This window comes from Lutzomyia longipalpis, chromosome 1, assembly GCF_024334085.1.
Source record: "Lutzomyia longipalpis isolate SR_M1_2022 chromosome 1, ASM2433408v1".
NCBI lineage: Eukaryota > Metazoa > Arthropoda > Insecta > Diptera > Psychodidae > Lutzomyia > Lutzomyia longipalpis.
The window spans coordinates 27,628,855-27,642,365 of record NC_074707.1 but is presented as its reverse complement, the minus strand read 5'-3'; the positions used below and the strand labels follow the sequence as shown (position 1 = coordinate 27,642,365).

The following is a 13,511-nucleotide window of genomic DNA, read 5'->3' as shown; positions in this document are numbered from 1 at the left end:
AAGATTGCAAAGACAAAAGCCTCAGCTACGGAATGAGTAAAAATCAATGAATCGAACTAAGTTGATGAGGGGCAAGTGAAAGCTGTACAAAGAGTGAAAAGTGTCCTGGAAAATATTCTTTTTCCCCATCTTCGTTGGAAATCTGTCCGCAGAATACCGTAAATAACTTGTGTGAGAAAATTTAAATTTTCTCCAAAAAACTTTTCATTTTCTCACGACAGAAAGTCACATAAAGCTCAGACGGGATTAATGTTTGCATAATAGATTTTTTTCTCTTGTGGTTTTTCTTCGTTCTTCATCCGCGAACATTCTTATGCCTCAAAGGTAAGAGATTTCCAAAGTTTGGCATTTTGTCATCAATCGACAGGAAGGAGAAAATGTATAGCTTAGGTAATTTCAATGAATTAGATTCAAGTTGGAAAGAAGCAAATTGATTTTTTATTATTAGTTTTTTTTTATTTCTATGCTTTGTCCACTACAGAGAATCTTTTATAGTATGTCGAGGCACATCCAATAATGCCGAAATATCTCTAAGGCAACACGGAGTGTTTGTTGTGACAGCAGCAAAAGATAAACTGGGGGTGGCTTGTCTGGAAAGTGTACAGGAAAACCATTATAGAATGCAATGCCAGTCTAAACAATAATTTCTACACGATGTGGTGTGTCTAAGTGCTCGAGTGGACATTCAACTAAGGAAGACCGGGCAATGGATCCGAGATTTCTTTGGCTTCGTCAGAAGCTCTCTCACTTCTTTGGCGTTTATGATTATGAGCGCATTGACATTCTCCTAAATGACAATTTTGAGGGTATCACAGAATTTTTTGAAGCGGAAATTGATGGTGCATCGAGTACGGAAAAGAGAGTCATATTTATTTATCGTACCTTCTATAACCGCCTCGTTGAGACGGAAATCACAGTTCTCGAAGAAGGTTAATGCATTTTAGAAATTTAATGATTCCTATTATGGTTAAATGAAGAGCTTTCAAATTAATTCTCAATTTCCTCGCATAGTACCGCATGTTCAGACACCGGAACCTGAACCAGTTAGGGAGAAGAAACGCAAAGGCAAAGGGAAGGAGAAAAAGGGAAAAGATCTGAAAGAGGAGGATGCAGAAGTGAAACTTGATCATGATTATTTATTAGATCGACCAGATGCTGCAAAATTATCTGAGAAAGATGGTAAAAAGATTATTCACCCTATATCAGTGGGATGAAAGATTTTCTCCCTAATATACTTTGAACCCCATCCCCTGGCTTAAAGGTACGGTGACAAAAAATAAGCACTACAGAAATGTTTTTTTCGCCCCCTTGTCATTTCCATGCACGCCTGCGAAGAAAAAGGAAAAGTTGACGAGGAAGAGGGTATACACCTACATTTTAAAATATACATACATACGACAAATTATAAAGCAAAATATTTCTTTTTTTTTTTCATACCCTTATAATCGACGGTGATTGCTCTATTTAACCTTTGATATTTAGGACCAAAAAAGAAGAGGAGGACCAGTAAGAAGAAAGGTGAGAATTTTTATACGGAATTCCATCTAAATTATTTTTATGCTTCCATGAAACTGTTCAAGACGTTCCTGGCATTATATATGTACACTAACAGCATATTATATACCTACAACTATATCCTTCACCCATTTACCTTTTTTTTCTTAAACTAAAATTACTCCTCGCGATACAACGAATAGTCTCATTTTTTCTGGGAAAAGTTAAAGAAAAATCTTTAGCAAAATAACGTAAATAATTATTATTTAAAATTAAAAGAATTGAATGGAATAAATCTATATAATTTTTTTATTAAGTTTTTCATGAATGTAACATTTCATTATTTTTCTATATGTCATGTCTGGAGAACTTTTGTTCCCAAGGACAGTTTCTTGAGAAAATTACCATAATTCATGTTGTAGTCTCATATAAATTAGTCGATTAATATTCAAGAGTTTACAAAATATGTGATGCAAACAGTGGATGTTGGTACATATCTCGAATTTGCAGCTGAATTGGAGGAGGAAGTAACTGCAGAGCCAGAAGTGGATTATGTGGAGGTGAAGAAAATTATCCAGAATTACGTGAAGACGCCGATTCTCAATTGCCACTTTGGTCGAATTCCACAAGAATCCTTCGACAGAGCTATCAATTACGTCTTCCTAATCCGCAAGAACCCCTTCCCAGTTGGTAAGAGGAAACATCTTGTGCTGTGGTGGGTTTGTGATTTCTTTTATTTTTGGAAGTGTTGCACATACAGCTTTAATCTCTTTGCCGAAATCCAAACTACGGCGGTTTTGTTGAGGCAATGGTTGGGGGAGGAGATAAATTTTTTTTTTTTGAAAAGATGGAATGGAGGGCATTTTTCAGTAGCCTCTCCGCAGTATTATTGTTTCTGCAAGGCAAACACTTTTGTCTCATAAATTTTTGGGGACCATTTTTGGTCAGAAGGAGGGGAATGGACCCAAAACAGTATATGGATGGACGGTTTTTTGGTGAGAAAGACTGGAGCAAGCAGAAAGACTTTATCTCTTTTGGTGACTGTATATATATAAAACATTTGCATTTTAATCCTCATCATCGTGCGGCAATCTCGGTGTGGCCAGAAACCACTGGAACCACACAGTTTCGCGATTGTCTAACATTCGTTACGGCAGAGTGGGTCTTTTCACACCCTTGTGTTTCTGTTTTCACTACTTTTATTTTATATAATGGCACCAGGAGCACTACACCAAAACCATACTGAATTCATTACAGAGCGATTCACATCGGTGGAGGACTGCAATGCGGAAATGCCTCTCAACTTTATTGTTGGCTCATTAAAGAGAATCGCTTTTCTCACAGTGCGAAATCTTCTCGTGAATATTTTTCACGGAACGGCAAATTATCATTTCCGCGAACCAAAGCTGGAGCATCGTTCCACCATTGAGGATTCGCAGGAGGGTGACACAGAGAAAATATTGCCAGGTAGGACAAAATATGCAGGTACTTAATTCTCACGGAAAAACTTTATAACTTATTCCCTATCAGGGGGTAACCGACTATGCCCAGAATGTACCGCGAGACAAAAGTGGCAAAAGTGGCAAGAGTGGCAATGAAAAAGTGGCATGACGTGCACCGTGAGTGGCAAGAGTCGGATACCCCCTGTTCCCTATAAAGTGAGTGAAAAAACACTGCTTGGGGATTTTCAAATGAAATTCGTAATTTTGTGAATATAAAAAATTCAACACTAAATTATTTTTAGGTTTTAAAAGTTTAAAAAAAAACGTATTTTTTTAAGTAGAACCAAAAATTTAAATCTATAAATCATTAAAAATATATTTTCTGTGAAAGTTATCTAAAATTTTGGATTTGACGAATCTTAAAGAAAATAAGGCTAAATTTTGGTAAATCAGCTTTATCCTTCTTGTCTTAAAATATATCACAAAATTTTAGGCATTTTTAAAGTAAATTTCCTACTCCAGTGTTTTACCAGACCATTTTCATACTCACTCCACCCACGTCTAGAATACTTTTCTTTTTAGTAAAAATAAACTTTACAATAATAATAAAGATAAAATAGAATGGACTGATTTTGAGAGAACAGAACGTCCCATTTGGGTTCAACATTCACAAAGATTGACATTTTCATCCATGAATATTTGATGAATATTTACAAAATAACACAAATCTCGAAGGGGTGGTTTCTCACGGGAAAAGTCACGTTTGCTGATGCACTCTAAATTGAACATTCCTGGTTTGTTTTATTATTCACAAGTGATTGGAAACTCCGTAAGAAAAGGATAGGTGGAAAACTTACGATAAATCAACCAATTTTGGCTGTAAATATAGATAATTTAGGTAAACACGGAATACTTAATTTTATATATTTATTTTTTATATGAATTAATATTTTATTTCATAAAAAATCAATTTTTTTAAGTATACAGATTGGCTTTTAAAGAGGAAGTTTTGTGTTGAATATTTCATGATATAATCACACAAAATAAATTTATAACTTTAAACTGTCTGTAACCGGATGGTATTTACCGTATTTACCATTAGAATTTCCTTAAACGGTATTTCTCGCATAGACAAAACATCTCATGATTAAAATATGTATAGGTAGCAATGTAAGACGACATTCCTGGAAATGTTGCGAAATTTAATTTTATGTCTCGAAATTTGTCAGTGTTGAATGGGGGAGGCTCATTCAAAAATCATTAACACCCGCAATTGTGTTTGGTTAGATGGTGGCGAAGAAGATGAGCAGGAAGAGAAATTGGACCTGACGAGGCCCTCAGAGTACTGGAATGTTGCAATCACAGCAAAGCGAGCAGGGTGAGAGTTAATTGCACACCATTTTCACCTTGTTTGCCAAATGAGCATACAATTTTCTTATCTCACACGTGAATTCTGCAATGCTAAAAGATTCTGCGCCAGCGGTGATGACAGTCACTTGGAGTCTACGAGAAAATTGTCCCTAACACCGCAGGTGATGCCTCAAGCTCTGCTGGTGGTGGAGGCGAAAAAGCCAGAAGGGGAGGAGAACGCTGAGCCACTTGTTCGTAAGATGCTCCTGAATAGCATTGAGATTATGGACAAACAACTAGAGTGGACAATCTCGTGTGTCACATCACACTTTACCCTCCCGACGGCGTACAATCAAGCTGGGCAAGAGTACATAACATTCGATGAGGACAAAATAAAAATTGCCATTGATCCGGAAAATTGCAATTTGGACAATTACACCCAGCTGCAACTCGAGGATGTTGTCAATGGGTGGATGAGATATACCAACAAGTTTATAAAGATGTATAGCGAAAAGGAGCCAGACACTTTCAGTCCAATTGCTGAGTACGATCTGTGGAGGGAGCGGGAGAAGGAATTCAACAATCTCCTCGAGCAACTCAATCACACTTTTGTTGCTTCTGTTCTTGGTGAGTATTTTCCCATTTAAATCTCCAAACCCACCCTTCTCCCACCACCCTTTTTTAAGTTTCACCGCCTGTCAATTCAATTGCATTGTGAGTACGTAGAACATGAAATTTGCATTGAGTCAGAAGTAATTGAGGCTGAATTGTAATTTATCTTTTTTTTCCCTTCGTGGCCAACAGCTAAACTCAATGAATTTAAATCAGACATCGAGAATTTATGGTCACCATGCTTGGAGTCCCTCAAAACTTCATATTTTCTGGCAAGAGAAAATTCAGAATATCTTAGTACACTTCAAAAATATCTCTTGGTAAGTTTTTGCGTATAAATTCTTAAAAATATATGTATATATATATATTTAAAAGAACATTAAAACAAAAAGATTTGATTGAAATTCTTACATACAATGAGTTTTGACAAAAAATTTTGAAAAATAAATTTTATTTGATTTTCCTTTCACAGACGATTAAGACGAGTGAAAATTTTCAACTTATTCACACACTACTGCCAAATTTAATGCTGGCTCTTCGCCATATATGGACAATGTCCAGCTACTATGGGCAGGATGACAACATGCGGGTTCTTCTGCAGAAAATCTCCTTTGTGTTCACGGAGAAAATCAAAGATATTATGTCACTAAAGAAATTATTTGCAAACTCGGCTGTATACATTAACGATCAAGCTACACAATCAGCAAATTTGCTACAGTCCTGGAAGAAAGCCTACATTGATACGAGAACATTCATTGAGGTGTCAAACATAAGTTCTCGGTGGGAATTTGACCGGAATCTGCTGTTCCAAGATGTCGATCATATTGCTCATATCAGTCAGGACATTGCGGAAATTTCTCAGATATTTATTGAATTTGAAAATATGTTTAATGCTAGACTCAAATCAATAATTACCGACCCCGAGGAAGTAGATAACATCATGAAGCGTGTCTACAGTCTCGTAGATTTGATTGTTCAGATCGACTACGATGTCTTTCGCAGTGGCAATCTTGAGAACTGGATGGCAACGTTGGATTTGTTCAAAAGAAAAATTCAAATGTGCGAAACACAGGGAAAGTTTGTTCTCGACAACTGCATCGAATCGTTGCGTTCTGCTGAATATGGTTTAGAACTCATTGCAGATCTTCCGGTAATCAATACACGTCAAATATTCACTGAACATATGCAGCGGAAGTACGAGAGTGTGCTGAAAAAATTCCTCACGGAAATTACTCTTGTTGAAAATGAATTTATGGTGAGAATAGCAAGTGTATCTCACCCATTACCAAAGCCCTCCCATATGACCTAGTTTGTGTACTTTCAATTTGCAGAAAAATATAACGAGTCCACCCCTCCTTCGGGAGCAACCACATTGTGCGGGCACAATAATCTGGGAGAGATTGCTATATCAACACTTGCGGAAATCCGTCGTGGCTTTTCAACTGATTGAGGGTGATCCCAAAGTGGCAAAGACATATTTAAGCCAAATTGCAATGACACAGTACTTCGATCTTACGCAGAAAATGCTCAACTATGAGAAGGAATTCTTCAAGGAATTCGAACATAGAGCCATCTACACCGTCAATAGAGTTCTGCAAGGAAATATTCTAAGATTGGAGTTTATTGATTCAAGTCAATGTAAGTTTTTTCTTTCTTTTATATAATTATCATGTTTTTTGTAAGAAATCTTTTTGAGGCTTTTTTTGTAGAAAAGTCAAGTTTTTTTTGGTACATAAATATTTAAATTCTCTAAATTCACGAAACATTAGTCTCGTTGTGATGTTTTGCGTTCTGAGAAATTGCTATTCTGACGCTTTTATTTTACACACATAGTGAAAAGCACTGAATTCTGCGTATAGTAGATTTGCACTCGACGTGATCAGCATCTACCGCATGTACCTGCCCTTTAGAATTACCATTCTATACAACCACTGGGTTACCAATGAAAATTCTTCTATATGTTTTGTTGCAGTTTCCCTTAGTACGATCAATAAACTCGATGAGAGACATACATTTGCTTTGGTAAGTTCTTGCGAAAGAGATTTCCAATTGGATGACTTTTTGCATCAGTGAGATGCAATTTAATAAAATTCTCCTATTTCATCTCCCATGTGTGAACTATCAGAAAAAGCGACGAGTGATTAATACAAAGTCAAAGGCAGTTCGAAAATTCATTTCAACAGCAAATACCCTAAAATGGCTGTTTTGTCGCCCTAAAGCTTCAAATTTGGATTTAGCAAAAGCCAATGAATACATTAGGGGAATGAGTAAAGATGCTAAATACCATCGGCAAGTAAAAGAGGCGAAGTTTCTAATAGCTGCAACGAATCAAGTAAAAATTCCAACATGGACCGAAGTAATTGGGAGTGAGATACTCATAAAATTTAATGTGAAATTCGCAGTGAATTTTTCACATGACATTTTCAACGTTATTGCTGAGGGACATCAATTTGAATACTTAGACTATAAAATGAAGCCAGTAATACGAATGGCAATTATGCGCAAAGACACCCTATATCTCGATTTGATCGCCGTCAGGGGAATTATTAGGAAGTACAATGAAATCATTGAAAAACTCTCAATAGCCGAGGTAAGAAAAACTTGAAAGGAAAATTTTCTATCTCTCAAATTTATTCTGTGAAATAAAATACATCTTACTCTACATTGCTATGAAAAAGTTGCTTCAATAGTTCCTTATAAATGTATATATAGGTACTACACCTGGTAGCTCAATCATTTTGAGCTTTCTTTGAATACTACCAAGAAATATTTTGGAATTTCCTCGCACAGAATCATTTTGCCTTGTTTGCTATACCCAACCCAATTCACGTTGAATAGTGAGGATTTGCCAACAAGAAGCAACAAAAGAAATTTTAATTAAAATCTCCATGCAAAATATACTTTTCCATCCGCACTCACATCTAACAGTTGGGGAAATTATTGAAAATTATTTTCCCAACTGCAGGAGATTTTCTGTTTTGTAACAAATAGGAACCGACTAGGTGGACAATTGTGTCACAGTAGGGTATACAACGGAGAAAAATCAAACGAGAAGGAAAGCTAAACAAAAAGTAAAATTGAAAAATAAGAGTATATAGAGTAAAATGTAGTAAAATCTCCATTGAACTTTCCAATTTAAAAAAAAATGAATAACTGAATGATTTTTCATGGTTTTGCAAATGAAATAGAATACTCCTTTCCCAAGTGGTTCTAAATGATTTATCATACATTATACAAAATTGCAAGAATAGTCAAATAAGCTAAAAATCAGGAGAATTTTATCTGTTTATATTTATAAAATTATGTTAGCAATAATTTTTTCTATGATACAAAGAATATATTCATATTTATAGGTTTTTAGATAAGAGATTTTCCTTTAGAGTATATAAACGACGAAGAAAATGAGAGTGAATGATAAAGCGCCATATTAAAATTTCCATTTAATGTTTCTCGCAGATATTTTTCCTGAAGGATCTCCTGCATGAAATAGAATCAATTATTCAAGCTGGACTTGGCAGATATACGTGGCAAGCATTTAATATTACTACTTTCTGCGAGAGATGTAAAATGGTAAGAGAAATTTGATATGAAAATAAAAAAAAAATGTAAAAAAGTTAGTGAAAGGCATCAGTTTCCATTAAGCCACTAAACCTTATAGGATTATGAATTACAAAAAAGTCGTAGAATTGTAATGGAACATTTCCCGATTGTAGAGTTAGCAAAAAAATGCAATGAATATTTTACAATTTTGTTTTTCTATTACATACATAAATAACTTTAAGCTCTACACATAGCATATTTGTTTAACGATATACTTTTTTTTTCTTGATTTAATCTCTTGGTATGAAGCTTTTGAAGCACTTGTCGGCGGTAGTTCTTCAAATTCAATATATTGCCAATGATGTGAAGCAACGTGTATCGCGAATTGAGAATTTTTCCCTTATGATCCTGGGGAATGAGATATTTGGACGTGGTGAGGCAGGGCAGGAATTGAGAAAGAGTTCATTACGGAAGCAAAGTAAGGAGTTTACCACTAGTAAATCATCAAAACGTGACTCACGTGTAACGATTGTGGAACCAAATTCAATTTTGCCCTGTCACGAGTATTTTCGTGAGCTCAATAATCGACGAAATGAAAAAATGAATGTACTACAGCGGCAGTATGAATCAATTGGGCCGCAATTGATTAAGCTGGAATCCCTAGTGCTTGGCACCTATACAGGTGAATCGGAGAAAATGGGTGAATACTATGAGCACTGGCAGCGTGAGATATTCCATGCTCTGGCAAAATTCACTCAAAATAATCTCAATCAATTTGTTGGGGTGCTCCGTGATGAGCCCATCTTTCAAGTGGATGCCACCCTATCAATAACTGAAATTATATTGCGACCCACTGCAAAGGAAATCTACAACATTGTCCTGCATTCAGCCAATGATTTTCTCAATCGCACAAAGACATTTACGAGATGGATGCAAGGAACCTGCATCCCATGTACATACCGCGTCAAAGTGGAGCACATCGCCATGGGGGTAGATAGCACCGATGCACACCACGATGCACCCCCGAGTGTTTCCTTCTTTGAGGACATCATTCTCAATCCCTCCATTGGGCATGCAATCAAACAAATTGAAACTATCATTGCTCAATCAATTGCAGACATAAGGAAGTATTTAACACGGTGAGAATAACGACACTTTCTTTTTAAATACATACTAATAATATTGCAACATCATGCTTTCTGTTAAAGATGCAATATGTAGTGAAATTGCAAAATTTATGTACTGACTCTTTGCAAAATTCCTAAGCGTTTTAAATTAGAAAATCCCAAAAATCCTCAAGTCCATATACTCATTGAGCGGAAGTTTCTTGAATGATTGGCATGTGGTTGAATGTCGGAAGAAGGTTGTTTATGGCGAAATTGAAGGGAAAAGCGCAAAGGATTTCAGTAGAGGAGGCGTTCTTAATATATTTTACTTAATTATAAATTTAGCTTGCAGTCAAAGAATCTAATTAAAAATTACTCTCTTACATTTACATAGGTACATACATATGAATAAAATACATTACCCTTCCTTTTAACTCCGTGATTCTTTTATGAGCAAAGCTCTCGTTTCAATTTGTTTCGTTTCTCTCGCCCACCCTCTTTTGATCTTTTTGTGCTATGTTTAACTATTCAATTGAATTTAATGGGTAGGATTTGAACCATGATGCTGAGAGCTTACTAATAATGCTACAACAATTATAATTTCAAATTCTTTGGAAGTTTTTATTTTTTTTAAGAAAACTTAAATTAATTTTTTTTATAATCGTAAAAAACACCAAAAATTAAATCAATCAATTATGAGCTACAATATATTGTTTGTCTTTAGATCCTTTAGATTTTGTAGTTTCTGAAGAAAATTGTGCAGTCAATTCCGATATAATATTCAGAATGAATTATTGTAGGTATTTATTTTATTTCTCTGCATTATGTATCAGTTTTGTTCCTCTTTTAATATTCTCTTTTGCTGTTTATTTTTTGTTGAAACATAAATTGCAATTGAATGAAGCACATTTAATCCGTAGAGGGTGATAATACTTTGATGTAGGTATCGTAAATTAAAACGATTTTTATGGCCAGTTTTTTTTTTAAACAACACATAAAAATACTTTTTCTCTACTCCAATTTCTGGCTTTCCTCCACAAACAAGGGAATGAACTCCAATGGTGAATGTTCGACCTATATAGAAGAACAACCCCTTTGGTTTTGCCATCACCAATTTTCCCGAAAAAGTCGTAGTAAAAAAAATGTCGCCAATAACCAAAGAGCCATTATGTGGTGCACACTTTAAAAATTACTTTTTCCCTTGTCTTTTCTCCTATGGATTTGGCTCAACTTTTTTTTATGCGGAATTGGAAATCGAAATGGCGGACTGTGTGCCCTAATGAAGTTGGAAAAAATACAAAAGTTTGTGGATGTTTGATAAAGCAGCAATATGTGAGAAGTTTTTAAACAAAGGGATGCCTTTGATTCGATTAGACGAGAAATTTCTCTTCTACATGCAAATTGTGTCGGATCTTGCAAAGCATAAACCCCATTACGACGTTAAAGCGATTAGGTAAGATATTGTGCTGAATATTGTTGTAAATTGTGGTTGATTAAAGCTTTCCTTACATACATATGTATGCATGCGGGGTGTGTGAGAAAGATCTTTCCATTGTATATGGAAGCTGTCGTCTAAAACTAAATTTTACACGGAGGGGAAAATTTGCCTAAAAGTTTCATTAAATCAGGAACAAGTGAGCAAAGTATTGGTTGATTTGTAACTTTTCCACATATGTGTACCGCATGTTCTTGCTCTTGAGCAAGCTTATGGAGCATCTTTCTCGCACCCACATCAACCATCGCACTCTTAGCCACATAAGCCCCGAATCAGGACTGGTGAAAATTTGCACACAACATATTGAACTTTTAATTGAATTTGACTTCCGACTTGTAGGATTAACCTTCGACCATTAATTGAGAGCGTAAAGACTCATGCAATCGAATGGAAAAATACACTTGGAAACATTTTGGCTGAACGCACACGGAATAATATGTTTCAACTGAGGAATCAAATTAAGGTATGCAAATTGATTTCACTCCCTCCCTTTCTATTTAGCTTATACAAACTGCAATCACTTGATTTTTGAAACTTTCACTTTATAAGCACGAAAGTAAACTCAAGGAGAACTTTTCATATACAAAAAAGATAATATAACTGATATAACTCTTGTGCAATTAAGTGTATTTTAGAATTTTCACCCTTAATTGAAATTAAGGGTGATTTTGCATTGCAAAATATGTCAAAGTTTGCAAATTGAACAAATAGATTCACCACCTAGTGTATAAATGCTTTTTAGTTTACATCAGCTTTTTGCAACAGCAAATTTGCAAACATTTATCACTTCATTAACTCGAATGTCAGGAACTTTTTGTAAGGTTTTTCTTTACTTAAAAATAACATGGCTAAATTGAAAGCTTACACGTAAAATATATTTCCTGTGAACTTTCCAGAGATTTTAAATAAAATAAATAGGTGTGTTGTATGTTTATAAAAAAAATGTAAAAAGGATACCTTAGCTTGGAAAGAAATACATTATAATTTAATTTTATTCTTATGTTCCTGTGTACTTTTGCAACAACTGCATGACCAAATATAGGTACTAAAAAACACTTGGCACAATCAATACAGAAATTAGGAACCAATGCACAAAGTATACAAGCTGTAATTTCTACGAGTTTTGCGTTAATTAAATACCTATGTACATACATTTAGTGAATTTTCTAGCGCATGTAGAAGTTTGAATGGAAATATATCACTTTTGCAACATTGTAAAATTTCTCTCAAATTGGAACAAAAATCAATAAGGGGCGGAAGGAAATGTGGCAAAATAATTATTTTGGTTTGTTTATTATTTTATATAGATTCTTAAGCGAGATTTAGATCGCAATATAAATGGTTTGGTGGATTTTAAGACTGTAATGCAGACAATTAGTACCATTCAGTCAACAACGCTAACTGTGGAAATTCAAGTGAAGGAAATGCAGGAAATCTTCAGCATTCTCGAGGAGCACTGCATTAGGGTGGGTATATTAAGATGAATTCTGGGATATTCAAAATGGAATATGTTGTTGCATCTGTGACTTAATATTTTTGTCATGCAGTTTTCCTTCACAGATATGCTAATGTCGTATGAATTGGAGAAAAGGTGGAAAAAACTATATAAATCATCACTGTATCGTTCAGCTACGTTAGAAGTGGTTAAAACGAAGTTTGCATCACTAACATCCGTGGAAATTAGTTCATTCACGCTAAATGTAAGTTTGGATGTCATTAGATTATTTTGTACCAACTTATGTATATATTATACATATATCCATGTGAAGCAACATAATGCGAATAGGAAAAGCGAGGGACATTAAGGGAATTGTGGTGGAATTTGAATATAATCTTAGATTATGTTTTTGTCATTTGAACCAAAAACTCCACCCCATCAGAAATTGCTCCTTCAATGACTTAACATTGACATATGTATATGGCAACTAACATAGAGAACACTCCACATATTGCAGTTGGATGAATTCATTAAAAAGTTTAACGACATGGGGCCAGGATCTGTTGGTGACGACATGAATCGGGGACTCGACTTGATGGATACATTTGACTCACTCTTTGATACGTATGAAGCACAAAGACTCGATCTAGGTACGTTTATGTTTCATGATGGGATATTTTATATATATAATTTACATATTCAATTTCATGTACATACATATATGAGGCAAATGAGAGAGTGCTATTGGGGGATTAGGGAAATTATAAATTTTAGGCAAATACTAGTATATTCATATTTATGAAAATAATCTATTGATTTTAGAATATACATATACTTCTCAATAAAATTGAAAACAAAAAAAAAGAAAAAACAGTATTGTAATAAAATGAGTCATGAAATTAAAAGTTTCTCTAAAATCAAATATGTAATGCTTAATTTTTTGCAAAAGAAATAAAACGGTTTGGATTGTGAAGTTTAACTTTGAGCCTTAAAATTACTTCATCTATAGGTAAGATAAAAAAAAGTTGAAATTC

At 34.7% G+C, this 13,511-nt stretch overlaps 4 protein-coding genes across 7 annotated transcripts in view; 2 read left to right on the top strand and 2 right to left on the bottom strand.

Moving 5' to 3' along the window:
• LOC129797484 (protocadherin-23) overlaps positions 1–13,511 on the bottom strand; it is a 953,251-nt gene that overhangs the window by 28,636 nt on the left and 911,104 nt on the right. The gene's annotated exons all lie outside the window — the stretch shown is intronic.
• LOC129797474 (probable cationic amino acid transporter) overlaps positions 1–13,511 on the bottom strand; it is a 261,906-nt gene that overhangs the window by 28,636 nt on the left and 219,759 nt on the right. The window lies entirely within an intron of this gene.
• LOC129797497 (hexamerin-1.1-like) overlaps positions 1–13,511 on the top strand; it is a 97,285-nt gene that overhangs the window by 23,897 nt on the left and 59,877 nt on the right. The window lies entirely within an intron of this gene.
• Positions 707–13,511, top strand: part of LOC129797588 (dynein axonemal heavy chain 10) — a 40,180-nt gene continuing 27,375 nt past the window's right edge. Inside the window, exons 1-18 of the mRNA XM_055840376.1 lie at positions 707–929; positions 1,012–1,179; positions 1,975–2,184; positions 2,839–2,961; positions 4,224–4,314; positions 4,405–4,913; positions 5,091–5,218; positions 5,371–6,153; positions 6,230–6,536; positions 6,871–6,920; positions 7,024–7,488; positions 8,355–8,468; positions 8,748–9,577; positions 10,830–10,997; positions 11,379–11,502; positions 12,347–12,505; positions 12,587–12,739; positions 12,995–13,127. Of these exons, the coding sequence (XP_055696351.1) occupies positions 707–929; positions 1,012–1,179; positions 1,975–2,184; positions 2,839–2,961; positions 4,224–4,314; positions 4,405–4,913; positions 5,091–5,218; positions 5,371–6,153; positions 6,230–6,536; positions 6,871–6,920; positions 7,024–7,488; positions 8,355–8,468; positions 8,748–9,577; positions 10,830–10,997; positions 11,379–11,502; positions 12,347–12,505; positions 12,587–12,739; positions 12,995–13,127 (4,738 nt within the window). The remainder of the gene's footprint in view (positions 930–1,011; positions 1,180–1,974; positions 2,185–2,838; positions 2,962–4,223; positions 4,315–4,404; positions 4,914–5,090; positions 5,219–5,370; positions 6,154–6,229; positions 6,537–6,870; positions 6,921–7,023; positions 7,489–8,354; positions 8,469–8,747; positions 9,578–10,829; positions 10,998–11,378; positions 11,503–12,346; positions 12,506–12,586; positions 12,740–12,994; positions 13,128–13,511) is intronic.